Source organism: Musa acuminata, chromosome BXJ1-4 (assembly GCF_036884655.1).
Source record: "Musa acuminata AAA Group cultivar baxijiao chromosome BXJ1-4, Cavendish_Baxijiao_AAA, whole genome shotgun sequence".
NCBI lineage: Eukaryota > Viridiplantae > Streptophyta > Magnoliopsida > Zingiberales > Musaceae > Musa > Musa acuminata.
In genome coordinates, this window is record NC_088330.1 from 37,405,294 (window position 1) to 37,433,197 (window position 27,904).

A 27,904-nucleotide genomic window follows, 5' to 3' on the forward strand; every position below is an offset into this window, starting at 1 on the left:
TTGTCTTATTCGACGAAATATTAGCGTGTGATTCCAGAAATATCTCCTCGCCCACTTGTCGAATTGTGGCCCAGAAGAAGACATCTGTGGTGGACACAGTCAACACTGCACAGTCATCATCCCATCAGCCACGTTTAGTTCCTTAACATAAGCGTCAGAACACGATTCCTACGAGAAGGCAAGTCTTGCAGCTTACATTACCTGCACTTGTGCGGTTGTCGTAGAGCTTTCGGCATGGGCTGCGCTCCGACGAGCGCAGGCCCACCACCTGTCCGCAAACCTTCAGCTGCAACCACGAAAAAATCGTCGTCCCAACCCACCAATTGATCACGTATTGACTCATCTCTGAGTCGGAGGTGGAAGGCAGAGAAAGCAATGGCGTGAACGTCTTCAACCTCTGCGCCTGCGTTAAGCAAATCGCACGTGTACAGCTCTCGTGACGTGACGAAGCCGTGCAGCCGCTGTTTCTTCAGGGCGTTACAAAAATCTGCCGGGGACACGGCCACGCGTCGCCATATGTGCGGCAGCGGCTCGAGCTCCCTCGGCGCGGGTAGGGAATATAAAGCGGTCCCCCGGGCTTCCCACCTTCCCTCCCGTCCATGAGAGCGCATCGAGCGTGTTGGTCTGGTGCAAAGAGTGCTCTTCCATCAAGAAGAAGCAGTCCTCGGCTTTAAGATGACGGTGACTCCCGGGATCACGATCAGCGACGGGAATCTGGTGGTCTATGGGAAGACCATCCTCACCGACGTCCCGGACAACATCGTCCTCACTAGCGGCACGGGCGCCGGCCTCATGGCTGGGGTCTTCATCGGTGCCGCCGCCTCCGACAGCAAGAGCCTCCACGTCTTCCCCATGGGCACCCTCCGGTAAGTCCCCGCTCCTCGGTTCCGCCTTTGTGTGTATTGTGATCGGTCGGAGATTAACGGCCGGCGTGGTGCGTCGACCACCAGGGGGCTACGGTTCATGTGCTGCTTCCGTTTCAAGTTGTGGTGGATGACGCAGCGGATGGGAACGTGCGGGCGGGACGTGCCGCTGGAGACGCAGTTCCTGCTGGTGGAGGGCAAGGAGGCGGAGGCGTCCACCGTCTACACCGTCTTCCTCCCGCTCCTGGACGGCCCGTTCCGTGCCGTCTTGCAGGGCAACGACAAGGACGAGATCGAGATATGCCTGGAGAGCGGTAAGCAAACAATCAAGAGACCGGCCAACTGTAGAAAGTGCAGATGCGGCGTTTGATGTTATTGCTGGCCCGTTTCCTGGTGCAGGAGACGAGGCGGTCGAAACAAAGCAGGGGATGCACATGGTCTACATGCACGCCGGCGCCAATCCCTTCGAGGTCATCAGCCAGGCGGTGAAGTACGTCGCACCTGTTAACTTCGTAGCTCAATAGGCTTCCTGATTCCTTTCTACTAACCAATTCGCTGTGGTAAATCCGCCGAACAGGGCGGTGGAGAAGCACCTGCAGACGTTCCACCACCGCGAGAAGAAAAAGGTAAACACCCTCGTTCACGTGACGGGAACCCTCTCTCGCGCGCTGTCTATTGCCGGACATTTCTGCAAGCTTCTTCGCACTGATAGATGACGGTGATTGACGCAGTTGCCTTCCTTCGTGGACTGGTTCGGGTGGTGCACGTGGGACGCCTTCTACACAGACGTCACCGCCGAGGGTGTGGACCAAGGCTTGCGAAGGTGAAGACCTCTCTTTCTCCGCCGTAACTGCGGTGGCTCGTGAGAGCATCCGTCGATAACCTCTTGTCCCCCGTGATTTCGCAGCTTGTCCGCGGGCGGCGCTCCGCCGCGTTTCCTCATCATAGACGACGGGTGGCAGCAGATCGGCAGCGAGGTCAGGGATCAGACGGCTGCCGTTGTCCAGGAAGGAGCACAGTACGCATCACGACCCTCAGTCCTCGTCGTTCGCGATGACCCCCGCGAGTGGTCCCTTCTTCCCGTCTCGTCAAGCTGCTTTGTGACTGGCAGCAGCGGCGGCGCCGCCAATCACAAGGCAGATGAGCGAGACGAGGAAGGCCATGAATTGAACTCTTGGTAGGATCTCCGTTTGGTGGTGGCGTGTTTAATGTGCGGTACTGTTGACCAGGTTCGCCAGCAGGCTGACGGGGATAAAGGAGAACGCCAAATTCCAACGCAAGCAGGGAGAGGGCGAGCGGCGCAGTGGGCTTAAGCTGGTAGTGGAGGAGGTCAAGAAACGCCGCGACGTGAAGTGAGTCTTATACGCTCAAACAAGTTGTTAAGATAAACTAGTCAGTATTAATATATATTAACTCAAAATTATTGATAGATTATAAGTTAGACTATATATATATATATATATATAATTCTATTTTTTAGATATTTATTGATGATTATTTTTCTTCAATCTCTTTTCACACTTTAATATCTTTTAATATATTTTTTATTTATGTATGATTAAATTATCTCTCTCTTGCTCGTAAAAATAGATGGCGTGATCAATTTTATTCGCTTGACTCTTATTTTCAACCTCATGTTAGTTTAAATTTTTCTTTAATATTAAATTTATAGGACTAATATATTAAGTTTGATAAAAAGGAGGAAGTAGACATATAATTATATAACTATATATATTTAATTTAAAATTATAATATAAAATTACAATAATTATAATTATATATAATTTAATTATATATGTAATTAAGTTTTCTTTCATAATAAAATAATTATTTTACAATTTTAATTAATACTTATTATTTTTTCTAAATATCTCTAATGTTTTTTAAAATATTAATATATTAAAAAAAATTCTCTATGCATGTGTGACTTAATTGTAAGACGAGCGAATGACTGTTCTGATCCGAGCAAGCTGTTGTTGCAGGTTTGTGTACGTGTGGCACGCAATGGCCGGATACTGGGGCGGGGTGAAGCCGGCGGTGCAGGGGATGGAGCACTACGAGAGCGCGCTGGCGTACCCGGTGCAGTCGCCGGGGGTGATGGGCAACCAGCCGGACATTGTCATGGACAGCCTCTCCATCCATGGCCTCGGCCTCGTCCACCCCAAGAAGGTGTACAGCTTCTACAACGAGCTGCACGCCTACTTGGCCGCTTGCGGCATCGACGGCGTTAAGGTGGACGTGCAGAACATCATCGAGACGCTGGGCGCTGGCCACGGCGGCCGCGTCTCCCTCACCCGCGCCTACCACCAGGCCCTCGAGGCCTCCGTCGCCCGCAACTTCCCCGACAACGGCTGCATCTCCTGCATGTGCCATAACACCGACGGCCTCTACAGGCAATGAAGCCTCACCCTCTCCTCCTCTCCATCGACGATTCATGCTTTGCATACTAATCTGATGGTTTGACTGCGTCGGTGCAGCGCGAAGCAGACGGCGGTGGTGAGGGCGTCGGACGACTTCTACCCGAGAGACCCGGCGTCGCACACCATCCACATCTCCTCTGTGGCCTACAACACCCTGTTCCTGGGGGAGTTCATGCTGCCGGACTGGGATATGTTCCATGTAAGTGAGCACTCATTTCTCCCCTGAATCAAATCCTTACTTGAGCAACACAAGTTTGATATGGCAACCTCCTCCTCTGAGCAGAGTCTCCATCCAGCAGCAGAGTATCACGCTGCTGCTCGAGCAATTGGCGGCTGTCCCATCTACGTTAGGTGAGCGACCGCGTTCACAGCTAAGTGGAACCTCACCGTACGATCCTTTCTTCTGAGCTTTGCTTGCACGTTGACGCAGTGACAAACCGGGCCACCATAACTTCGAGCTACTGCGTAAGCTAGTGCTGCCGGACGGCTCCATCCTGCGCGCGCAGCTCCCGGGTCGCCCGACGCGCGACTGCCTCTTCTGCGACCCAGCTCGTGACGGCACCAGGTCGCCCATCGTCTGCCTTCCTTTACTCTGCGTTGTGATGGCGAGTTATAGAGCTAAGCCTCGTGATCCATGTCGTCCTTTCAGCTTGCTCAAGATATGGAACGTCAATAAGTGCTCCGGCGTGGTGGGGGTCTTCAACTGCCAAGGCGCCGGCTGGTGCAGGCATACCAAGAAGACTCGCGTGCACGACGCCGCCCTGGGTACACTCACGGGCACAGTCATTGCCACCGACGTCGACGCCATCGCCCAACTCGCCGGCCCGGATTGGGGAGGCCAAGCTGTTATCTATGCCTTCAAATCAGGTTTAATTACATAACTTGTTGATCGCTCTCTTCACCTGATACGTCGTCATAGATGTGCTCATCATAATCTCTCTTCAGGAGAGCTGATTCGGCTACCCAAGGGAGCAACGCTGCCGGTGACTCTCAAAGTTCTCGAGTACGAGGTCTTCCATGTCTGCCCTGTCAAGGTATATAACTCTACTTTTCCTGACAATTCCTCGTTAGATCGGTGCAGTGAAGGAGATCCAACTGTGTACATATATGCGCAGAACATCACCCCGAGCATATCATTTGCGCCGATTGGCCTGCTAGATATGTTCAACACCGGCGGCGCGGTGGAGCAATTCGACGTGAGCGTGACGTCAAACCACGCCGCCGCTGGACAAGACGACGGCCACGTCCTCAGCGATCCGACGGCGACCCTGAGCACGAACAGACGGAGCACGGCCACTGTGGCACTTCGGGTGCGCGGCCGCGGGCGTTTCGGGGCGTACTCGTCACAGCGGCCACTCAGATGCACGCTTGATTCGTCGGACGTGGAGTTCAGCTACGACGAGGGGACTGGGCTTGTGACCATCAACTTCCCGGTGCCGGAGAAGGAGATGTACAAGTGGAGTCTGCGGATCCAAGTTTAGAGGCAAAGCAGGAAGATTTGAGGGTTGGGGAGTTGAAATGTGATGATGCGTAGATGACTACTAATGAGATGATTTGAGGTGGATGCAGCAACCTTCTAATAAACAGCTATCATCGCACGAAACGAGCTCTCTGCCATTGCTGACACATTTGAAGCTTCTTCTTCTCAATCAAATGATATCATGCTGAGTAGTTGACCTGTTGCTTTCAAACCGATTGCCTGAGATCAAATCTACAGACATTAAGATCTGTGCGACAAATAAAACAACAAACAGGATTACAAGCATCTTGAATTCACTTCCAACTGACAGAAAAATAACTTCTTTATACTTAAATTCATTTGCTTTAATTGCATTATAGAAATATTAAGTCATGCCTTTGTCATTTGTTTTAATAATTGAGGAATTGCATGACAAAAGCCCAGAAGATCTACAAATAGTAACTCTATTGAAGTGCTAATCCCATAGAGCTAGGTTGATTGAAGTCGATCCAAGTCTCATGACACTATATATATATATATATATATATATATATATATATATATATAGCACTATTACGGTCATGTCATGGTAATGTGGTACACTTCTGGGGTGAGAAAGGACTATGATAAGTAAACTGGATACGGCTTATTTATGATGCTGTCTAAAATGAGACACTAAATGATTGCTATATAGTGTTTTGGACTTATTAATTGTCCATTACTCCTTGTATGCTCATAATGGATAGGATGAGAAAATTGGGAAGTAAATACTGCCGGACGGTGAATTGATTCATATTTAGAATAAAGTAAATAATAATTGTTGAGTGTATGTATGAATGTGGGGCCACCGCATCGTAATCCCATCACACCAAGCTCGAATCTCGACGCAAGCGACGGTCTTATTTTCAAATCTGATTCGAACACCAACAGCCTCGTCATTCGTGCCACGGTTGATACCTGCTCTGATTCTTTACTGCTGACTCGGTCCCTTCACCGGGCTGCACACCCGATTCGAATAGCCGAATTCCCATAAGCTCATCAGGGCCGTCCATTTAATCCATCGCCGATCGAACCCTCCCGTGACATAGGATTCCCGTCACCGCCGAGTGACAAGGTCCGTTCACCTCTCTTGCTGCTCTTCGCACGTGAGTACAGTGGAAAGATTTCGAATCCAACGCGTCCTCCCACGCGTGGGGCGTACGCACGAGTATGGGCATTTTGGGATGTCCACCATGTGTGAGCGCGTATGCTACGCTGTAGGAACTTCCAAAAGAAGAAAATAGTATGACAGTCACCCCCTTGAACTTACTCGAGTCCGCTTGCGAGTCGTTGATTGGCGAAGATGGTAGTATGGGTGCGGGACCCACCTGATGGCCCCGAAAGCCGTATGTAAAGGAAGTATCCTGTGGCGGCACGAAACGTCGGTGATTGCGGTCAATCCGCTTCCATCATATATAACGTCCGACATGTCTTGTTTCGTTTCGAGATGCATGTAATACGAAGACAAATCAGTGGTATATAACGGAGATAGGTATGTTTTATTATTTATAACGTATCGCAGGAGATATCGGCTTGTGACACGTTACATCCATGCATCACACTTTACCCATTCTGCCCCTCCAACGGATACATCCACGGAGGAGACGAAGTGAGCGAGGTGATGCAGAGAGGGATCGGACGATAGAGAAAGGAGAGGAGAGAGAGTGAGAGAGCGAAGAAGAGGAGTGTGGGTTCCTTTCGGGAGAGAGAGAAACAGGCGGAGGAGGAGGAGCGATAGGAGCAGATGGCGGCTCACGTTAGCGTGTGCCGCGGCCTGGTGGTGGTGCTGGCGCTTGTTGCCTGGTTATCGTGCGCCGCCGCGGAGGGAGGGGGCGGCGACAGGGCGGTGAGGCAGCGCCTGGAGGTGCGACGGCACCTGAAGCGGCTCAACAAGAAGCCGGTCAAGAGTATCAGGGTCTCTTTCTCGATTTAACGCCACATAATGCTTCCTTCTCGCTGGATTTTGCTTTCTGGTGTTCGGTGTGGTGACAAATGAAACATCATTTCTTTCGTCCTTTCCCTAAAAGATTGCTTCTTCTCCACGGAAACCTTGTCGATAGAAGTATTCGGTTTGTTTCCGCATAATGCTGCGGTTGTTCCTATTCTTTTTCTTTTGCCGATTTCAGGATTGCTGTATTATTGTGTCGATCTCTCATCTTCGTTGTAGCATGATGATGAACTGGTCCAAAATGTTTCAATTTCGTTCTTCAATAGCTAAAAGAGGATTCTTTTTCTTCTATTTCTTTAAGAAATTCAAGATTTTGTGTAGATGTTACATGATGCAGCTTTCTTCGCCTCAGAAGAAGGACATGCCATCAAGTTTTTATCTTGCATAAAATAAAGTTCTCTTTCCATCAAAAGTTTAGATTTTTACCTTCTTTTTTCCATCTAAAGATTCTTTGGAATCGTTTATTCTACTTCAATCATTCAATTTCTTCCCCTTTTGATGTTTGGGGGGAAAATCACATAAATATGCAGAGTCCAGATGGAGATATCATCGATTGTGTGCATGTCTCTCACCAGCCTGCCTTTGATCACCCTTTCCTCAAAAACCACTCAATCCAGGTTCATCTCTTTCTTCCTCCTCACTTTGTTCTCTTCTTTTCAGATTCTCCACCTTTCTTTCTGTATTTTATCAAGCCCTTTTTGCTGATGTTTCCAGATGCGGCCAAACTACCACCCGGAAGGCTTGTTTGATGAGAACAAGCTTGCATCACAGGAGAAGAAGACCCCCTCCACAGCTCAACTATGGCATCAGAACGGGAGGTGCCCTGAGGACACCATCCCCATCAGGAGGACAACCAGGGATGATGTGTTAAGGGCCAGCTCCGTCAAAAGATATGGGAGGAAGAAGCACAGGAGCATCCCATGCCCCTTGTCTGTTGACCCTGACCTTCTCAATGAGAGTGGCCATCAGGTATGGTGCAGAAAAGCAACAAAGAAACCATACTTTGGAGCAAAAGTTGCATCTTTTCTAGACTTGCTTTTGGTTCCTGGCTCATGGCTTTTGTTTCTTTTGGGTGTTTCTTGAGTAGCATGCGATTGCTTATGTAGAGGGAGATAGATATTATGGAGCAAAGGCCACCATAAATGTGTGGCGGCCAAAGATCCAACAACCCAATGAGTTCAGTCTCTCTCAGCTCTGGATATTGGGGGGCTCCTTTGGTGAGGATCTCAATAGCATCGAAGCAGGTTGGCAGGTATATTTCTGATCAGCTCCAGACAAACCTGCAATCTCTTTCCTCTCTGCTTTGGTACATTGAAAGAGCTTGTGCATGCATTAAGTCTTGCTTGCATGTAATAATCAGGTCAGCCCGGATCTCTATGGTGACAACAACACCAGGCTGTTTACTTATTGGACCGTAAGCTATACATTCTACCGCTTTATCATCATTTCTTTTCATTAATCATGTCGTTCTTCCTTTTTCTTCTGTTGTTATAATTACAACTTTTGCTTAGAACTATTCTATCGCTGTGTCTACCATGTTAGAGATTCAAAACGATTCAGATAGTGTCATTTCATAGATGACATATTGCACAATGGCTTTGTGAATTGTGTGTTCTTTATAGTTTCCATACGATGAAATTTCAGAGTGATGCATACCAAGCAACTGGCTGCTACAACCTACTGTGCTCGGGGTTCATTCAAGTCAACAATGAAGTTGCAATGGGTGCCAGCATCTCTCCGATCTCCGACTACGATGGTTCGCAGTATGATGTATCCATACTTGTTTGGAAGGTGCAACCAAGCCTCAATCTGCATTTGACAATTCTTATTCACTCTATTTTCTGCGGTAATTGGTATGGTTCGATTCGACGGAGCAGGATCCGAAGGAGGGGAACTGGTGGATGCAGTTCGGGAACGATTACGTCTTGGGTTACTGGCCTTCTTTCCTGTTCTCTTATTTGTCAGACAGTGCGAGCATGATAGAATGGGGAGGGGAGGTGGTGAACTCGGACGCAGACGGCGAGCACACCTCGACCGAGATGGGCAGTGGCCGTTTCCCGGAAGAAGGGTTCAGCAAGGCAAGCTACTTCAGGAACATTCAGGTGGTGGACGGGTCCAACAATCTAAGGGCACCCACAGGGGTTGGAGCCTTCACAGAGCAGTCAAACTGCTATGATGTGCAGAATGGAAACAATGGTGAATGGGGGCAGTACTTCTACTATGGAGGGCCTGGTAGAAACTCCAATTGTCCATAGAAACAAACCCTAATCGAATTCCCTCCTTCCCCCTTGTACCATTCTTCAGTCTGATCCCATCCTTAACTCAGATGTTGTTTTGCCTGTTGTAACTCATCCTCTCCCATCCTTAACAAAGCTGGGGAGAGAGAGAGAGGCTGTGTATGTGTTTCTCTGTCATTTGCTCCATCTTGGAGTCGTTTGTTCGGCTTAAGGCTAAATGATTATAACCAGTGGATCTCGACATGGCTGATGGCACTGCAACTTCTTTAGGTAGACCTATTTGTTCTTACCCACTGCACGTTATAGATTCCCTGAGTTGGTCGGCAGCTTTTCCGAACAAGCCGATGGCCGATGAGCAGAGTGATTACGAAGGATCGGACGAGGCATGACACATGTGACAACACAGTAGGCTGTGGGTCTCTTTCAAGCTTGTGATCACTTTTGATATTGTTGTCAGACGATTTACTTTTTGAGTTGCCAGCTTCTTCTGTGTTCATGTGAGGTGGTGGCGGTGGTGGTGGTGGTGGTGGAGCTGTCCCTGCTGTGTGACAAAATGTCTCTTCTACCACTATTTCTTTTAGGGGCGGAGGTGGGATTTTGGAGGCATATATCCTACTGATAGCTATGCGAGAATGCAATGCTTCTTCAAGGATCCATAGGGTGTGGGAGAAAGTTGGTGGAGGATCAAATCAGGAGGTATTATTATAAGGGGGTGTAAGAGAACACCAAATGAGAAATCTGAAAATAATATATATATATATATATATATATATATATATATATATATATATATATATATATATATATTCTAAAAAATCATCCTATCATTTTCTTCTGTTTTTTTTTTCCCTTTAAGCTTGAAAAATCAATTAATTTTAGTTAATTGTAAATATTGCATCATTTGATCTGCCTCTCTTACAACTCTTATTTGTTCTGTCTTGCCCAAACGATCACCAACTCACTAGGAATACCACACCTTATCCCAGTTTACTACTCCCATATTTATGAGTGGCTGATGGTTACAATGAATTTATTTATTTTTTATTTTATAAAAACCAAGATAAAAAATAATATTTGACGTTAATCGACGTCTTAGCTAACATCTTTGATCTTTTAATTTTTAATAAATAAGTTTGGTAATATTTAAAGTCTAAAAATATTATATCGGATGATATTTCAAGTCTATGAAATATGTCGAATGAGATTTTGAACCCTTAATCTTTTTTAATGAGTGTGATTTCAAATCCTTTATCTTTGATAAGTGGGTTTGATATATTGTCATAGATCAATATTTAGGTGATAAAAAATTAAATTTAAATACTTTAAATCAGTAATTAAGTTAATTATTATATCTGAGTGGAAGAGCAGATCATGATTCGAGGTGTGCATGCCACTGAGATGGGCTCCTCCTGTCTCTCTCTCTGATACCGGAGGAGAAGACCATCAAGTGGCATGAATAGTTAAAAGTTCTTAATCATTTCTCAATTTGTTTTGGACAAATTCCCTGCAAATGTTCGTCATTTTTCATTTTTTTTTTTCTAGTGGAGCATCCCATTTTTCCTTTTTCCATATGATACCCACTCTTTTTGCATCACACAAAATATCCTAAAAAATACAATTTTGTTTTCTTTCCTCCAATTGATTTGGTTTAATCCATTAGACCACTAGAAGATAATAATAATATGATATTTTTAGGGTATTTTTGTCGTTTGTAAAAAATCCATGGAAAATTATTTGATGCATTTTATGAGAAAAATAACAATAAGGGGCTTTTTAGCATATCAATATAAATTGAAAACTAATAGTCTATTCTTTCATCTCGTTGCTTAAGACATAAGTTTAAATGAAAATAAAGATAAAATATGATTGAAAAGTATACCTTATTAAATGTCATGCACCTTACAATATATTTTAAAATGATATATGATAATGTGACATGTCTCTTTAAAATATGCAACCATACCATCTTAAATAATAAATAATTCATCCTCATCTTATCATCTATAGGATTTTATATTTAATTATTCATTAATAAATATTTTATTAAATTTTCCTAATAACTTCACATATATCTCATTACAATAATTTTTTACATCAATTTTGATCACCATTTCCAACCCATCAGAATCGGTCAAACGCTTTCTGCAAATATATGCTGATGCCATTTCCCTTTCCATTTCCTCAACTTAATCCATCCTATTGTGAAGCCCAGCCAAAGCTTTCTGCAAGTTCTGATGGTTCACTGCAGGTAGGTGGATGACAACAGCAGTCATCTATTACACCACACCAAATAAAGAAGAAGAAGAAGGAGAGAGAGAGAGAGAGAGAGAGGACAGCTGCATTGCGGGCCTTCCGTCCTTCTCCCACACACCCTGTCATCAACATGCGCCCATCATCTCCTCCTTTCATTCACATTCATTCCTTCATTTGACAGCTTCTTCCTTTCTAAGTCTGGCCTTCTCTGCACAGCCACGCAATAACCACAACCCCTTCTCTCCGACTATATAACCTCCCCCTCCACCTGAACCCATTCCCATCTCTCTCTCCCTCTCTCTAGGAATCTGTGGAGATCATCGTCACAGTTGATCTTTTCTTCTCTTCAACGACGATGGAGGCTGCTCTTAAGCTCAGGCTCTTCGCCCTGGCCATGGTGGTCATCGTCGTGGCCTCTTCCTTGGCCGAGAAAGCCGCCGCTGCTGACGCACCCGCCCCCACCCCTACCTCCGGCGCCACTACCACCGCCCTCGCCGCACCTGCTGCTGCCCTGGCCTCGTTCTCCGCCCTCCTCTTCGGATGCTTCCTCTACTAAGCCACAACGTCATTGTTTCGTCACCTTGTTTCCTTTCCTTTGTTGTGATTTCTTCATGTAGTCATTCTCTTCTGTCATGGTGTCTATGAAGAGAGAGGAAGAGAGAGGAATATGCATGCATCGACGTATGCATACGGCGGTGGTGGTGGTGGCGGTGGATATGTAATCTTCTCTTGGTGTTCATTCATTTATGTTAATGTGATTCTTTCCCTCTTCTTTTGTCAGAAGTAAATGATCTATGCTTACATCTAAGCTTCTAAGCTTCTCAAAAAGGTTATGGCTGCAGAACAATTGCCGATCAAACGCCATTAATTGCGTTATGCTTTGTGCTTTGCCAAGAAGAGAGCAATCATCAGTTGAAGAAACTGGTGATCCCTTTGCTCATCATGGCTTGTAGTTGATTCATTCAATGCATGAAGACAACAATGAGTTGTCAATGCTGGCTCAACATGGCCTTGCTGTTCGCATGGCTTCTCAGGTTCCACAGGGTCCCATGCCATCAATTATAGCATGCATGTTGCTCCTCCTCCTCTATAATGAGTGCCCTCAATCAATGTTTGAGGTCGATAGGAATTAGAACTTTTACCTTTTGTTGGTTTCATGTGGAACTACATATAGAGTAGTAGTGATGGTTGAGTAAAAAGGGGGAAATATCACTTGTCAACCATATATACCATTCATTTATTTGGTAAATGCTCATTTCTAAAAGCTTAAAAACTTATCTTATACGTTCGTCGGGTCTCCCTTCAAGCTCTTGAAGATAATTATTGATGCTCATATGCTTCAAAAAAGGATAAAATCGTCTCAGTATACCCATCGCCCATTCTAATTGGTAGTTGAGACTTTAACTTATATTGGCACCCTTTTAAAATGTAATATGGTGTAAAAAAATATTAGTATTTGGTAAATATTAAAAATTAAGTTTTCAGTAATCTTAAGTATATACTTAAGCTATTAAGGAAAGCATTCAATTTATATTAAATTATTTACACCCTCAGTTGTCTACAAGCTGGATTTTTAAAAAAAAATAGAAAAATAACTAATTATATTAAATAATATACATGACATTGATATTATTTATGCAATAATACACTAATAGATTCAGATGTCTCTACAGAGACCACAAGTTGGATTAGACTTGGCAAATAAAATTGAATAAAAATAAATGATGTAAATTAATTAATAAAAAATATTATACAAATATTGAGTAAAATAAAAATAAACGTATACATATATTGATGTCATGATCTGCCTATGGTATCATGATAAGTATTTTAATTTAGTCACCATTAATCCTTAAATTATTAGGAAATGACTCATGAATATAATCAAATGAGTTGGTATTTCAAGTATATGCCTTTAGAATTTAAAATGATGATGTATACCACCAAGTATTTATTTTAAAGAGATATGCATGTATTTGAAAAGGAGTGCAACATTAATATGATTTTGAAACTACTGGATTTCAGATATGAAAGAACACAACATATATTGATCTAAGTTTTAGTTAAAATTTATATTTCATGTAGGTGGGTATGTATAAAACCTCTCTCTCTCTCTCTCTCTCTCTCTCTCTCATACACACATACATTCTATAGACATGATGGAATACAAGGATCACTGAGCATGAATCTTTGATGCAGATCGAATGCATATAAACAAGGGATTCAGTGTCACTGGCAAGTTGACAAGGACATGGAAGCTACTCTTCTAGCTATATGAAAATGACAATACTGCAATTATCATCCTTCCTCTCTCATGGTCAGTATCAATACACATCTCTCATAACTGGCTCAGCAAAGATATCTTTCCCTCTTATTTTTCCTCATCGTTATTATTTTCCTTCTTGATTCTTTTTCTTGGTTGTTTGCATGGCATTTAGTCTTCCATGCCTGACCAGAGTGGATCTGTGGTCGACCTTTTCCTGACAATTTGGACCTTCAAATCAGCTCCTTTGTCAACATCACTACCTCCGATTTGCTCAAACAATTACAGAATAGGGTAATAAATTAGTGATGATTGAGTTGTTCTCTGTATCATCAAACATTTCTCTGTTTCAGTTCCTGTGCGAAGCAGAGAGTGTGCGTTGACAGTGTGAGAGAGGGAAACATGAAACCAAGCTTTAGGCAACCACAGAAAGAAGCTGAAACGAGCACTGTAATCGGCTGTAATTTGAAGAGCAAGTAGAATTATTGCCATGCAAGGCAGCTTTACAACGTGATCTTATGGCATGCATTTCCACACACACATGTAATCTATAGCATTTATTGTCGAGAAGAGTGATCGATCAAGCACTTGCAATGTATCCTCCAAATGAGATGTGTGCCCTCGTCATGGGAGCTCCCCTCGCGGCTGACAGTGCCTGGTTTAGCCTTGCTGCCTGTTGCACAACCTCCTTCATTCTCTGCAATCACATCACACAAAAGGAACTTAGGATGGGATTAGATTCTCTTAATTGATCGATGAGCAGTACCTTATCGTGGGTGTAGATCTTGAATTGGATCTTAGGTTTCTGATGCTGTCGGCAGCCAAGGATGAAGATGCAGATAGTAGCAGCTGCTGCTGCTGCTGCTGATGCTCCCATGGCGCAGAAGGCTCCAATACCTGTCGATCTCCAATTCCCCGGAGGAGGAAACCCGAAGCCTTTGATCTCGGATCCTGCACGATCCTTCTCTTCTCCCTCTTCCCTGACTTGCGATTCCACGTCTTGTGTGACGACGCCGATGTCTTTGAATCCTTTGGCTTCAGCATCATCATCTGAGTTATTCTCCATGGTTGGCTCTGAGTTCTGCTGCTGCTCCAAGAAAGATTGTGATGGGCAGATGAAGTAATTGGCATCAAGTGTGAGCTCCTTGAGCAACAAATCATTTTGATTGCCATGGCTGAAGTCCAGCAAGCTCTTGTCATCAGGGAGGAACTCCCAGTCATCGAGATCCCTCTCCAGGCAAGATTTCTCCATGTGATCAGAATTAGGGACGACTGTGTGTGTGTGTGTATGAGAGAGAGAGAGAGAAGAGAGAGAGAGAGAGAGAGAGAGGACTTATCCTTCCACCTGCCAAGACTTTTCGTATAAATCTAATTCCCAACTTTTGTTTGACGACTTGCAGAGGAGGAATGAGTTGTCATTCCTCGAACTGTTCTTGTGCATGATTGGGCTGTATGCCGGTCTCTGTCTTAGTCTCTCTCGCTCTCTCTGCTTCACACATTAATTCCAATATGCACAGTTAAGGTTTGGGTTCGTTCGAGCGTCACGAGTTGGTTGCGGCAGGTCGATTCGAAATGGGTGCGCCACATGAACCGGGCGACTCGGGCGTGCGGCTCAATTAAGTCAGGGATTGGGTTCCGTTGAGTTCGAAGTAGTTGATTGGGCTGAACCATTTCAGCCAACTAAATCCTTCCCCACGACGCGAACCGGAAAGGACGAACCCTTGCCGCCCCTCACCCGCGCGAACTGTCGCTGCCCGAGCCGCTCTCCTCCCTGTCGAGCAGCTGCTCACCCCTCCGGCGGTACCTCTCTCTCTCTCTCTCCCTACTTCCCTTCACTCTTCTCCCTTTTCCACCAGCAGCCGCCGCCCTCTCTACCTCAGGCAGCCCTTTGGCGCCTCCGTTCTCTCTTCCCCAGCCGCCGCCATTGTTGATGCACCGATGCCTTTTTTTGCTGATGTGATGCCATTGGGGGCAAATGTCACGTTTATATGAAAATTAGGAAGATTTCGACACACTTCAAAATAAAACATGATGAAAATTCTAATTTTTTTTAATCCAAATATTTTAGTAGCCTTATAATATTTGTGACAATTTACTGTGAGGGAACGAAAATAAAAAAAAGAATAATATGTTATTTTATTGTAATAGTTGGAAATTCGGCTTATCTCAGATTATATTTCAATGGAAAACATATTTTCTTAAAAGGATTTTTATTTTTATGTCAAAGAAAGAAACCCTCTTTGGGGAATATAGGAATGTAAGCCCTAATTTCTATATTATATTTGCCAAATATGAAGCTTTTCCCATGAAATTTTAATCTTGCGTCGGAAATGATATTGTATTTGTCAATGCATGATGGAGTGGGGACAGAACTGGAATTTTACGTGTAGGCTCCACTCTGCCTCAACGGGCCGGGCTTGAAATAAAAGCCCATGAAGTCAATGCTACGTTTGGCCCATTACATAGTCCTCTAGGGTTTCGCTTCCCTCTTCGTTTCTGGATATCTTAGCACGGGCGACAGCGCAGAGAGGGGTGTTTGGTTCCTTTTCCTCGAGCTCGTCTCGGTAGGTTGTGATCCCATCCTCCCCCCCTTCCCGTTCACATTACTCTTCTTGGCTTCTCTTTGATTGGATGCTGCGATGTTTTTGAGTTTTGGCGATATGCAATCGTTCTTTCTTTCGCGTTTCTTGGTCTTTCATCGTCTTCATCAGATCAATTTGTACAGCAGATAATACTTGCGTTCCCGTCATTCTTTAAAGATTTAGTTGTTTGCTTGCAACTTAGAAGTAGGTCATCTAATGCCATGCAGTACTAATGTGGAACTTGCCTTTGTGCGTGCGTGAGAGAGAGAGAGAGAGAGAGAGAGAGAGAGAGAGCAGTCCGCGTTGTAGGACACGAAGGCCACAAGAACATGTCAATATAAAACCCATTTGTCTGCTAAAGTCCACAGCCTAAAAGAGGGGAATCAGCCAACATAGCAGTTGGAAAAATGTACTCCTTTCATTAGATGGGGGTTGAACCTTAGACCTCCAGTGATGGATGAGAGATGCTATACCATTCAAGGATAAGAGATAGCGGAGAGGTTACTACTGTTGTTAGGATTGTTATTTATTTTTAATACATAATGAAAAGAAAATTTTGTGAAACTGAATGGCTCAAGTTTGAGCCCAACAATCTATTCTATGTTTTCTTCACAATAATGCATTTGTTTTGCTCGTAGTGGCAGCCATAGTAAAGATTGAAGAATCAAGTTTGAGATCAACAATGCATTTCCTGCAAGATAACGGAATTGTATACCCATCAAAATTTTGTTGTAGAATCTTTTACAAGTTCCTCCAAGGAAAATTCTAACTTGGCTTTGTTCTAAAATGCATGTTTTTTTGTATAACTCAGTTTAATTGTGTCTATGATGGTTCACTTAACTATTAAGATTTTCTTGCTTCATATATGGTTCCTTATGTTATTTGCATGATGCAAAAAAATTGTAAGAAATATTGAAAAAAAATTGTTGATGCGCTGATGCATTTTATTGCTGATGCGATGCTATTGGGTGCAAATGTGGTTACCTGTGTCATTTTTTGTTCAATATGTCATGTTTATAGATCAGTCTTGTGATATGCAGGAATAAATTGGCTCCTGAGTTGCATACAAGATGAGATTAGAAAAGTGTTGGTTCTGTTCCTCAACCATTTATCCAGGACATGGAATTCAGTTTGTTCGAAATGATGCAAAGGTAAGGCCATGTTTTCCGAATTAATTCATCTGGAAGACTGGTTTCCAGGCTTCTTCAAAAGAAAGGTGTTATGATCTTAAATTGGGAGACTTGTACCATTTGAAAATATGATTGTTACTCATAGTACTACAAACTTGGTTGTTTGTGCGACTCTTGTGCTTTAAGCTCCTTCACTATTATCTGACAGACTTGTACTAATCCTTTATATGTCATAAATCTTAACCCTATTATGATATTATTTTAATTGCATGTTAGACGTGATGTGTTCTCATTCTTTTGTTCATTAAATTTTGATCTCTTGTTTCCTTTTGTTTTTTATATTTTCTGAATTGCTTGAGCTTTAGAAAGCACAAGGAGAAAGGAACCCAATGATCCACAATTTGATTCATGATCTGATATAATCTTTGTTAGGTGTACTGCATTCATATTTTTCTGTTCATCAAGTGTTTGGCTCTTATTTACTATTATTTTCATGTTTTCTCAATTGTTTGAGCTGTAGAAAGCACAAGAAGAAAAGAATCTATCTCTCATGAATCCTCTTAGTGATTCTTATCTGAAGTAAAGTAGTCTTTTTCTTAGTTTTTATGATTTTTTTAGAATTCTAAATTATTTTCATGGATTCCACCGATCTGATTCATTAATCAGACTGATACTGATCGTTCTGCCATCGTAAGATCTCGATCCCTATTTTAAACGATGGGCTTCTTACAGAATTCTAGCATGCATGGAAACAGGTGTAGTCCAGTGCTTATTGGATGAACATGCCTCATTCAGTTTTATGAAAATAGATGCTATACAAAGAATTTACTTTAAAACCCAGTCAAATGAAGGCATTATGTTCAGTTTCATCAAAATAGATGCTGTACCATATGTCAAGATGAGATTGGGGTTGATTTTGATCAGATCTGTGTTAAAGAAAAACTGATCTTGATGTCCCAACAGATTGACATAAGCCAATCCGTAAGTGCACGAGTTCCAATATGAAAACCTGATTCATTTGGTTTGATTTGGTTAGTCTTTCATGTTTTTCAATGTTTGGACTCATGACAGTAGTACAGTGGTGAAAAAAACCCCATTGGAGGAGAATGAAATAGAACATGAAACTGTGAGCTCCTGTGTAGTGGGAGGAGATTTTATGATGAGATAATATCTAAACATTCTATGTTTTAGATGATCAGATTGCGTCATAAGTATAACCGATGGTTGTTGACTGGCATCTGATCCAATTATGAATTAGACAATCAGAATAGTTTAATTGGATTGTACTGATAAACAATCAGATTAAGATTTGTTCCAATAAACAGTTCAAATTTGTTGAGATAGCATCATATCTGATCCATTGAAAGACATCTTTTGGGGAACTATATGAAGTACAAGCTACATAGGAACTTAGAGCCAACATTCTTCATTTTGTATGCCAAGTTGTGCAGAATAGCTTAAGCCTATGGCTCCGCTGCTTCTGATGATTTATATTATCAAGGTTCAGTTATGTATACATACAGTTTGTATGTCAGCCATGGTTTGTGAAGTCTAATGCGCATGCAAACATTATTAGCCTATAATGTTGTTTGCTAGTTCCTATTGTCATCGATGAAAGTTCTTTTGCAGATATTCCGATTCTGCCGATCAAAATGCCATAAGAATTTCAAAATGAAGAGAAATCCTCGCAAGGTGAAATGGACAAAGGCGTATAGGCGATTACATGGGAAGGATATGACTCAGGTTAGAAATGCTAGTGTGATACTTTTTTCTGTGTTTCTTTGTTTAAGTTGATGAAATTGCATGACACGATGACTATCTAATGACTGCTATCCGTGTTAAGGACTCGACATTTGAGTTTGAAAGGAAGCGTAACAGGCCTGAAAGATATGATAGGAATGTCACAGTGATGACGCTGAAGGCTATAAAGAAGATTGACAAGATCAGAGTGACCAGGGAGGCTCAACACCACAAAATGAGGTTGGTTTCCGTTACGAGTGGTATCCCATTTTCTTCAATTTGCAATTTATATTCTGATATGCCATACTCATATATCTCACAGGATGAAGGGTAAGAAAGCAATCGAGCAAGAGGCGGCAATTAAGGAGTTGGAGAACAGTATTAATTTGGTCAAAGCACCTGCTGCCCTGCAGCAGGGATCAGAAATTACTCTTCCAAAGATCAAAGTCAAGGTTTCTCAATCACAAGATGTGGGAGAGCGAATGGAAGAATAATGGTAATCTGGACATTCATCCATCCTCCAATTTAAAAGTGCCATATTAAGTTTTTTGTTTTCTTTTGTGTGTGTTTGCACAGTTAATGAGTGGGTGGTTCCTTGGAACATTCTTCTACTGAAAGATGGATGGATGCTTTGCCATGGATGTAGCTGAAATAGTAGGTTGGGAGAACAACATTTTGTGCTTAATTGTCTTGGTCGGTAATGGATGGTTTTTTTTTGTTTTTGTTTTAGTGGACACGTTATTCGATCACATTAACAGAAAGCTTCTGATGCTGCTCAAAAAGAACATGGAATGGTTGCAATCACTAGTGTTGTTGTCATCGAGCGCTTCCCGCCCCGACGAGGTGAGGCGAGTGCCTCAGAATTGGTCCGAGAGGGCAAATTGAAGCAGGTGTGGTTTGGAGGATTGATTGATTGGGCTCACCCCATGCGTGCGAGCGCTATCGACACCACCTTGTGTCGCGCGATTCGACATGTGGTGGCCCTTAGACTCGTTGTTGCATATCCCTTTTGCACCCGAGAAGGAAACCTAACCTAAACTGTGATCAATTCATCTGCATGGCCCTTAGCCCTTGGGCTCGTGGGGGCCCGTCCGACGTTACCTTCTCCCCTCTCATGAGGGGCAGAACCCTCCCTCATCCTCTTTTTTATCTCCATCCTATTTTTTTTTATTTTTTTTAATATAATAATAATAATAATATTTCTATTTAATTATAATTTTTTATATAATTTTAATATTTATGAATATTTTGCTTGTACTCAAAGCGACAACTTAGCGCCTCCAGCCTATCCCTACCCTCTTTCTCCTCCATCGTTGTCCTCTATCAAGCCTGCCTCCCAACAGTCTCACCCTCCTCCCCCCTCTCTACTCGGTGCTTCTTCCGTCGACCAATTTGTGTGTCGAACGGATCTATTTGAAAAAGTATATATATATATATATATATATATATATATATATATATATATATATATATATATATATATATATATATATATATATATATATATATATATATATATGCTCGAGCGAGAGCACCTAACGCCTATGCCTATAACGATCATAAGCACATGACTCGTGATGTAACTGACAGCATGTATCGCTGCTTTATTATCATCTGCTAAAAAGGTCTTGCAATCTTATTTCTTGAATTCATCTGCATTGCACATCAAACCTTGTAAGCTCAATTGTCAAAAGGTAAGTATCGTGATCTTACTCATGCATAATTGGATCCGTGGGATGTCAGTGTGTTTCACTTCACCACGGCGTCGTAATCAAATTGATATCATTCAAGCTAAGTCGGATAATTAACTCAGGTGTCATATTCTCTACTACCTTCCCCCCACCCAGCACTCCTGGGAATCTATCTGATGAGCGAAGAGAGAACTGTTATCGAACACTGTATAAGCACCCTTTAGAAGCTTCCTATGGCAGGATAGGAGGAAGAAAGAAACTTCACCGGGGAATGGATAACAAAAATGTGGACTTCTTTTTGTTTTTTTATTCGAACCATAAACAACTTTAGGGACTTAATATCTAATGCCACACTTTTATTGTTCCTGTGGCAATCACAAGAACTCGAAAAGGCCCAAAGTTGCAGTCACAAACAATTTAGTGAAGTCTAGTACAGGACAAATCTTTGCGGCATCTATCCGTAGTTATCAAGCAGGAGACCCTGTCGTTTGACACAGCTATGAATCCACCAGTCCAAAGTTTTATGAGTCAGGAACTCTTTTAAGTCTATCATTTAACCCAACAACAAAAGTTTTTGTGGCATGAAATGGAAGTAGTGCAGAGTGACTAAAAATGATATCAGTGGTGTGTCATCTACAGAAAATTAGTGATACCAGGATAGCATATTACCACAATGAGATCTTTTCACACAAAGCTAAGAATCTACAAGTAAAAAGTAAGGCCTATGTTCTTCATGAATTAAATTCAAACAAAGTTTTACGAGTCAGGAAGAACTCATTAAAGTCTATAACATTTGTCCCACAACAACAAAAGTATTTGTGGCTTGAAATAGCAGTGTAGTGCAGAGTGTCGAATACTAGTTGTATGTCAACTACAGAAGATCACTGATGCTAGGATAGCATATTACCATACCAGTTATGTACTTCAGCAGTCAATGCCCCTTCAGGTTTCGTTTAACGGAACCTCTGGTTTTGGAAGAGTCCGTGCGTGGCTGAGACCTCATCCTTCCTGAGTCATGTGGTCGCTCGGTTGATGGAAGTGCCCATCCTCTTGTGTGCTTTTGACTGCTGTTGTTACCACTCCCTACATGACCACACATGGATATAGAGTTAAACATCATTGGGTTAATATGGCAGAGCAATTAAGCCATGAAAAAACAAACTAAAAGATTATTAGGCCTTTCTGTTAAAAAAGAAACAGTCACAAAGAAAGGAGTCAATTTCAAAGGGTCAGTATGACTGATGCATTAATCAAGGTTGACAAAAGCAAAATACTAAAAAGGAACATGTTGCTTGCAACCAAAGAGCCCACAAGTAGCAGTCGCCAACAAATGCATAGGCCACAGAAAATTGTTATAAATGCGGCTGTTTGGATTCTGCATATATAGTTGCTCTTTAACTAAAGAACGGGAATGGCAACTGGTCTTCAAAGGCATAGAAGCAAGCAGAAGTTGTGCAAACTGTAAAGGAGGTAAGAAGCAACACAAGAGGTAATGAGTGAGAGGAGGGAAATATCAAAATACAAACTTTAACTTAACCCTAAAAATGTGACATGCAGTATTTTGAATTGTAAGTCTGTATGGGGGTTTAGTTTCATATGCACATGTTGCAAGTGACCTAGAGACAAGCAAATGCTTGCAAATGTATTAACTACCAGAAGAAAAACTTACAGGCAGTTCACTTGCAGGGAACCAAACACCCCGTAGTGAATGCTTAAAGTGAGAGGCTTAAAAAAGGCACACATAAGTGAAGCAAGGTGTACTTATTTTCAAGCATCAAAGAAAAAGGAAGAGCAATTCTAGAGTCCACGTATTCCAAAATCCAGTCCATGGTCAAGCAAGAAACAACTGGTGGATATTGATGGCCAGGCAAGCGGTAGCAATGGCTGCCACCATGCTACTGCTTTTGCCAAGCAAGATGGGCAGCTTTTGCCTCCAAGCCAAGAAAGGAGCAGCCACTGCTTCAGTTGACCACTGCAGTTGCCAGCATGCCAAGTGACACTAATCTAGCATCCTGAAAGGTGGGAGGAAAAAGAAGAGAAATAGGAACAATTAATAAAAATTTTGCTCATCATTGTAACCCATCCACAGATTATCAACTGGCCACCTTTGGAACCAGCAGATCATGGCTTGCCAATTATTTTCTCCTGATACTGAATTGCGACCTTGTTGTTGTTGTTGTTATTGTACACAGGATCCTGTCAATTTTGAAACAGGAATTGATGTATGGGTTCACAGATGGGTCAACCAGGGGCATTAAGTGTACAATGGTTGCTTGATACTGTTATGAGTGTACAGTTGCAACGGCTTTGCCTAGATGCGTTAGAAGAGGCTTTGGCTCACATTAAACTCACCCAAGTGCATAGGTGAGCCAAGCATATGCCTGTTTAACACAAGTATATCATGTTAATCCTGAACCAACTAAACAGACAGCGCCCTTGCTAAAACCTTTGCAGAACAAAGATTTCATCATGAAGCCATTCAAATTCTAAGCATAAGAAAATCATTGTATTAGTCACAGTGATGAAAAATATCATTTTATCAAATATTTTATTGACACTTCTTTTTGGTGTTTGTATTGACAATCACCTACCAGTCTACCACCAAAACCATACTGTCGAATAATAGTGCATGGGGCCACCACCAATCCATTATCAAACAGAAGCTGAGTAGGATCTTACAACACACTGCATAGACTCTTCTATGCACCACATCAGAGGCCATCATAACCCTTAAAAGCAACCAAATTTCAACTAAATTAAGTTCTTCCGTGAAAATATACAGGATAATATATTCTCTTAGGAAAATTTCCAAGTTCATCCTGGAAACAAATTAGAGGAGCATTGGTATTCTCTTCATCCAGCTTTTGTGCATTTGAGTGCAACATGCTATTATGATACTGAAGTAACTCATACTACAAGAGAAAGTATAAAATGTCATTGAGAACTAAAATTAAAAGAAAGGAGCAATGTAAAAACGTGCATCATCTGACATTTCACACGTTCTTGAAAATTCTTCACTTGTACAAAAGTTTTTGCTGATTGACTAATCCCCTACAACCTAGTTCATCATGGAAACAAAGTAGAGAAGCCTTGGGATTTTTTTTCCAATAGATTCTATGCAATTGAGTGCAGGAAAGCTACTGTGATACTGGAGCAACTCATTTTTGGCCAATTGACATTGACTAGAGCAAGAACATTACAATTGCAAAGTATGGACAAATGTCATTGAACACATTACATACTAGTTTTCGAAGATCTTCACTAGTCCGTAAGTTTTATCTTATGTCTAATTTCTTAATTTACTACCTATCTAGAGCAGAACCAATATTCATCTAAATCCAATGGGATTTCAAATTTTATACTGCTCCACCAGCATTCCTTCCTATTTGGAACTCCCAATTAACGTGACCACATGCACATAGACATGGAAGTATGGTGCTGAAATTATGTGAACAAGACTTAAGAGAAAAAGTTTAAGGTTACAGTAAAACTGATCATAAGAAAGGAACTTCTCTGCCCTCAGAATTCAACAATCTACAACAACTCCAATGCACCATGGGCATTGCTAAACTACCATGAAGATTAAACTACCATGAAGATTAAAATTTTCTATGTAACATGCCCTAGCTAATTTAACAATCTCATCAAAAATTGAAAATACTATTTTAACAATGTTGCTTTCGTATAGGGCATGCCATTCTATCAGAGAGAGGTATACAACTACACAAAGATGCATGACAAAAAACCTTTTTAAAAATTATATTTTTAGAAAGTACGAAGATCAACCTAAACTAGTATGTCTTGATGCAACATAGTGACTTTTCATTTGAACTTCATTCAACTAGCCCCCTAGAATTTGGTGTCTCTTGTTAAACCTCTGTGTTTCATTTTTTTTCCTTTTGTTCTTCCTCTTCCAGAACTACTATCACTCCTCTTCATCACTTTATATGGTGTCTTCCTTGCACTTCTCCTCGACATAGGCTAATACTGCTATTGTTGTCTTCATCTATTTCTACTATAATTTTATGACTATTATTGTGTTATCCATGATGTCAATAAAAAGTTAACTATATGTCCAACACATTTAGAATGTTCTATCGAAACATAAAAGAAAGCCAAATAACTAGAAAACCAAAGAGCTAAGGGATGATAGGGCAATCTAGCATATGAGGCTCTTACCGATCCGGGCCCAAGAGGATCACCCTTGCAAGCAAAGATGTTGTTTCTATAACTTAAAATACTAGGCACCAATTCCTCGAAAGGTGCAATTTTACAATAGTGCTAAGGCTCATTAACACATGGAGACAAACGGCTATTGCCCAATAATATCAGAGTATGGTAAATCCAATTGATGCAAATGACAAGTGCATGGCATGACAAACCAAAATCTGGTAAATCCAATTGATGCAAATGACAAGTGCATGGCATGACAAACCAAAATCTCAAGGACTTGATCATCCAGAGGAATGGTTGGAGATATTGGACATCAGAATATTCCAGAACTATATTTTACTCAAGGGAGCCACTATGTGTTTAGAGGTTATGATCAGGCACAAAACATACATATATCATCATTGGTGGAGCCCTGCAACATGATGTGGAAGCCATGTGAAGAAATTGCAACATGACTTTCCTTCCAAGGGAAAGGACCTACTTTGAGAACACATGCAGCAGTGTGAACTAACTAATCAAAAGGGGTGAGGAAGTGACAGTTAGCAGGACTCAACTAGCTAACAAATGCATCGGATATTTTGTATTGAACACACATCAATACCAATGCAAAATTAACAAAAACTATCCAACAACAAGAACTTAATGGGAAGTAGTTCTTTATTATGAAATCCAACATAACACCTAGTACATAAACCAAGAAGAAGCCTCAAAATTATATGTTAATATGCTCTCATATATTTATTTTCTCACTTCATGCAGGATATTAACCATAGTGCTCCATGAATAACAATCTACAGAAGACCACAACATATTGTAACTGGCTACATAATCAAATGCAGAAAAATTATAGTTCAGTCTTAAGTTAGTTAATCCGAAAATAACTACTTACTTAAGTTCCGATCATCAAGCAAATCAAGTCCTGGCTTCCATCCAGGCAAGTGTTGTTTAGCATTCCCCTTCCAGTCTTCCTCGAAAACAGGCAGCTCATCTGATGGTTTTAAGCAAATTGCAGTTAAATGAAATAAACAAAGAATATAATCATCCTCTTAGCTGCAGCACAAAATTGTGCCAGACCTTCATTCAAATTATGTAATGTCTGCAGTGTGTCTACCCTCCCATCTGAATTTAGTTTTCTTGTTAGTGAGTGACCCTACAAAGACGATGAAAAGGGTGCCTTAAGTAATATAGCATATAAACTACATTTAACAAAAAACGATTCATTATAATCAAGTATCTCGAAAGTATATTTAATGTGAAAAATAATCTATGTTCATATGTACTTTGTCACGGATCCCTCGAGAAATCCTGTGAGTAGCTCTACCGGTAGTAGTATCGGCCTCCTTGTTCTCCTCCATAACAAACTGTCATAGTCAAGAAGGGAGGTAGTACTGATATAAATAATCAGAAGAACATTACAGTCATGCAATGTTCCAAACAAATTTACAAAAAAAAAAAAAGTGCATTAGTTCACTAAGCCTGATTACTCACTCCATCACCACCCATTCTCCTTGTAGTAGATGAAGTGTAATATGCTCCATTTGGACCACCATAAGTCACTGTTGAGCTCTGGAAAGTAATAGAGTGACTATGTGATTGCATCCTATCAGACTGGTTGAAGTTGTTCACATATTGCATACGCCTTCTCTTATTTGCTGCAAAAACCAAACCTTCTCAGGAATCTTGCACCGCTTAAAAATATTATCATTTTGAAGCCTTCAACTACTATGAAAAAGGGAACCAACAGATAAGTATATACACCTTCAACTACTTCATCAGGATCCTGAACATATGGCTCTTTGCTTGTTCTAGAATGTTTTCTTGGGTTCTCTTTCTGCTCCTTGTCAGTCTCTTCTCCTCCATTATCATCATCAGACAGTTCCTGAATGATCGGACCCTTTGACTTATTGACATAAGGAGCCTGCTCCAAGAACCCAACTCTACTGGTCTCTCCAAAATGGCTCCCTCGATCAGCAAACATGCTGGGACCAAACATGCTTGGTCGGAACATGCTAAGGCCCATCAAGCTTCCAAAAGGCTGCGTGAAGAAAGGGTCATCGAAGGGATCTCTCCCACCAAAAAAGCCAGAAATCAGACTCCCTGGTCTGCTGAGGCCACCAGATCCAGCAAATGGATCCCCAAAACCAAAGAAGTCACCCATACCGCCTCTGCCACTCTGCATATTCTCTGAACAAAAATCTGAACACATGGGAAAAAACCGAGACTGTTCAAGAAAATGTAAATGTTACACTAAACAAAAGGAAAAACGCGATCGATGAGAGAAACGAAACAAGATCTTTTTTGTTTTCCCAACATATTGGTCGAATCGATTAAAACCATGACAGAACAAATCAATGCCATAAAAATCGAAAATGTCAAACCCAATAATTCGGCTTTATCCATTATCCATATGTGACATTTCTCCAAAATCCATTCTCAAAACCCATTTATTCAGTTATCAAGCAGGCAGAATACCAACAAAACCAAGTGATACAAGAACACGTCAAAAGGGAACCAACAGAAACGAGAAAAACGAAAAAAAAGGGTTTTCAAAGATGATCAATAGATCAAAATACTACATTTTTCATACCGACTAAACGAAAACCAAAACACCAGCAACCAAATCCAAATAGACCGAACTCCTAACCCACATCGAATGGAAAGCCAAAGCACCCTAACAGCAGATCCGAATCGAGGGTAGAAGTCTCGATCAACACTTCCATGGGAACCCAAGAAATCGATTGGGTACACGATCCGAGGAAAACAGAAAAAAAAAAAAGGAGAATGAAAAAAATTACGGACCCTGAGAGATCGAATCGGAGCGACGTGGCCACCGGTGGCGGCCAACTCGATCGGCAAGCCTCGGAGATCGTAATCGAGCGCCCGACCGGTGGGAGACTCGGGAGCGATCGACGACGAAGACGAGAGGTTTCCGCGTCGTCTTATAACTGGAGAAGGAAGCAACTTAATGGAACCGACAGAATAAGAAAATAACAAAAATGCAAAAAAAAAAAAAACATTCATTATATTTATTATAGTATTACAAAGGGCGATTTTATTTTTTTCAAAAAAAATACTTTCTATTTTTTCTCAAATAGTATTCCTAATT

The 27,904-nt window shown here is 41.9% G+C and overlaps 5 protein-coding genes across 7 annotated transcripts; 3 read left to right on the forward strand and 2 right to left on the reverse strand.

Annotated features, from left to right (window-relative positions):
* The first annotated feature begins 188 nt into the window (after window positions 1-188).
* On the forward strand, window positions 189-4,964 carry LOC135663240 (probable galactinol--sucrose galactosyltransferase 2). The gene is made up of 14 exons (XM_065176781.1): window positions 189-866; window positions 951-1,177; window positions 1,263-1,353; window positions 1,441-1,489; window positions 1,595-1,686; window positions 1,771-1,881; window positions 2,093-2,215; window positions 2,846-3,256; window positions 3,341-3,482; window positions 3,567-3,634; window positions 3,714-3,848; window positions 3,933-4,150; window positions 4,229-4,317; window positions 4,399-4,964. Exons 1-14 carry the CDS (start codon window positions 676-678, stop codon window positions 4,762-4,764), a joined length of 2,313 nt encoding a protein of 770 aa, XP_065032853.1. The 5' UTR covers window positions 189-675; the 3' UTR covers window positions 4,765-4,964.
* Window positions 4,965-6,386: 1,422 nt separating this feature from the next.
* On the forward strand, window positions 6,387-9,207 carry LOC135663256 (protein neprosin-like). Its single transcript, XM_065176783.1, has 7 exons — window positions 6,387-6,696; window positions 7,260-7,346; window positions 7,444-7,698; window positions 7,817-7,981; window positions 8,090-8,143; window positions 8,374-8,520; window positions 8,607-9,207. Exons 1-7 carry the CDS (start codon window positions 6,526-6,528, stop codon window positions 8,982-8,984), a joined length of 1,257 nt encoding a protein of 418 aa, XP_065032855.1. The 5' UTR covers window positions 6,387-6,525; the 3' UTR covers window positions 8,985-9,207.
* Window positions 9,208-13,910: 4,703 nt separating this feature from the next.
* On the reverse strand, window positions 13,911-14,879 carry LOC103983019 (uncharacterized). Its single transcript, XM_009400150.3, has 2 exons — window positions 14,249-14,879; window positions 13,911-14,179 (listed from the first exon to the last, which is right to left on the reverse strand). The coding sequence occupies exons 1-2, from the start codon at window positions 14,732-14,734 to the stop codon at window positions 14,063-14,065; spliced, it is 603 nt and encodes a 200-aa protein (XP_009398425.2). The 5' UTR covers window positions 14,735-14,879; the 3' UTR covers window positions 13,911-14,062.
* A 1,073-nt stretch (window positions 14,880-15,952) lies between these two features.
* LOC135584978 (probable ribosome biogenesis protein RLP24) lies at window positions 15,953-19,683 on the forward strand. 3 transcript variants are annotated; one of them, XM_065176796.1, is made up of 6 exons: window positions 15,953-16,050; window positions 17,105-17,215; window positions 18,824-18,937; window positions 19,038-19,174; window positions 19,257-19,430; window positions 19,511-19,683. In XM_065176796.1, exons 2-5 carry the CDS (start codon window positions 17,135-17,137, stop codon window positions 19,426-19,428), a joined length of 504 nt encoding a protein of 167 aa, XP_065032868.1. In that variant the 5' UTR covers window positions 15,953-16,050; window positions 17,105-17,134; the 3' UTR covers window positions 19,429-19,430; window positions 19,511-19,683. The 3 variants fall into 3 exon arrangements, with proteins under 3 accessions (XP_065032868.1, XP_065032857.1, XP_065032862.1); XM_065176785.1 differs by having other exon boundaries at window positions 15,954-16,046; XM_065176790.1 differs by having other exon boundaries at window positions 15,954-16,046; window positions 19,257-19,683.
* A 1,651-nt stretch (window positions 19,684-21,334) lies between these two features.
* Window positions 21,335-27,759, reverse strand: LOC103983016 (uncharacterized). The gene is made up of 7 exons (XM_009400146.3): window positions 27,598-27,759; window positions 26,557-26,994; window positions 26,287-26,450; window positions 26,079-26,159; window positions 25,873-25,948; window positions 25,688-25,786; window positions 21,335-21,708 (listed from the first exon to the last, which is right to left on the reverse strand). Exons 2-7 carry the CDS (start codon window positions 26,975-26,977, stop codon window positions 21,557-21,559), a joined length of 993 nt encoding a protein of 330 aa, XP_009398421.2. The 5' UTR covers window positions 26,978-26,994; window positions 27,598-27,759; the 3' UTR covers window positions 21,335-21,556.
* Window positions 27,760-27,904: the final 145 nt, after the last annotated feature.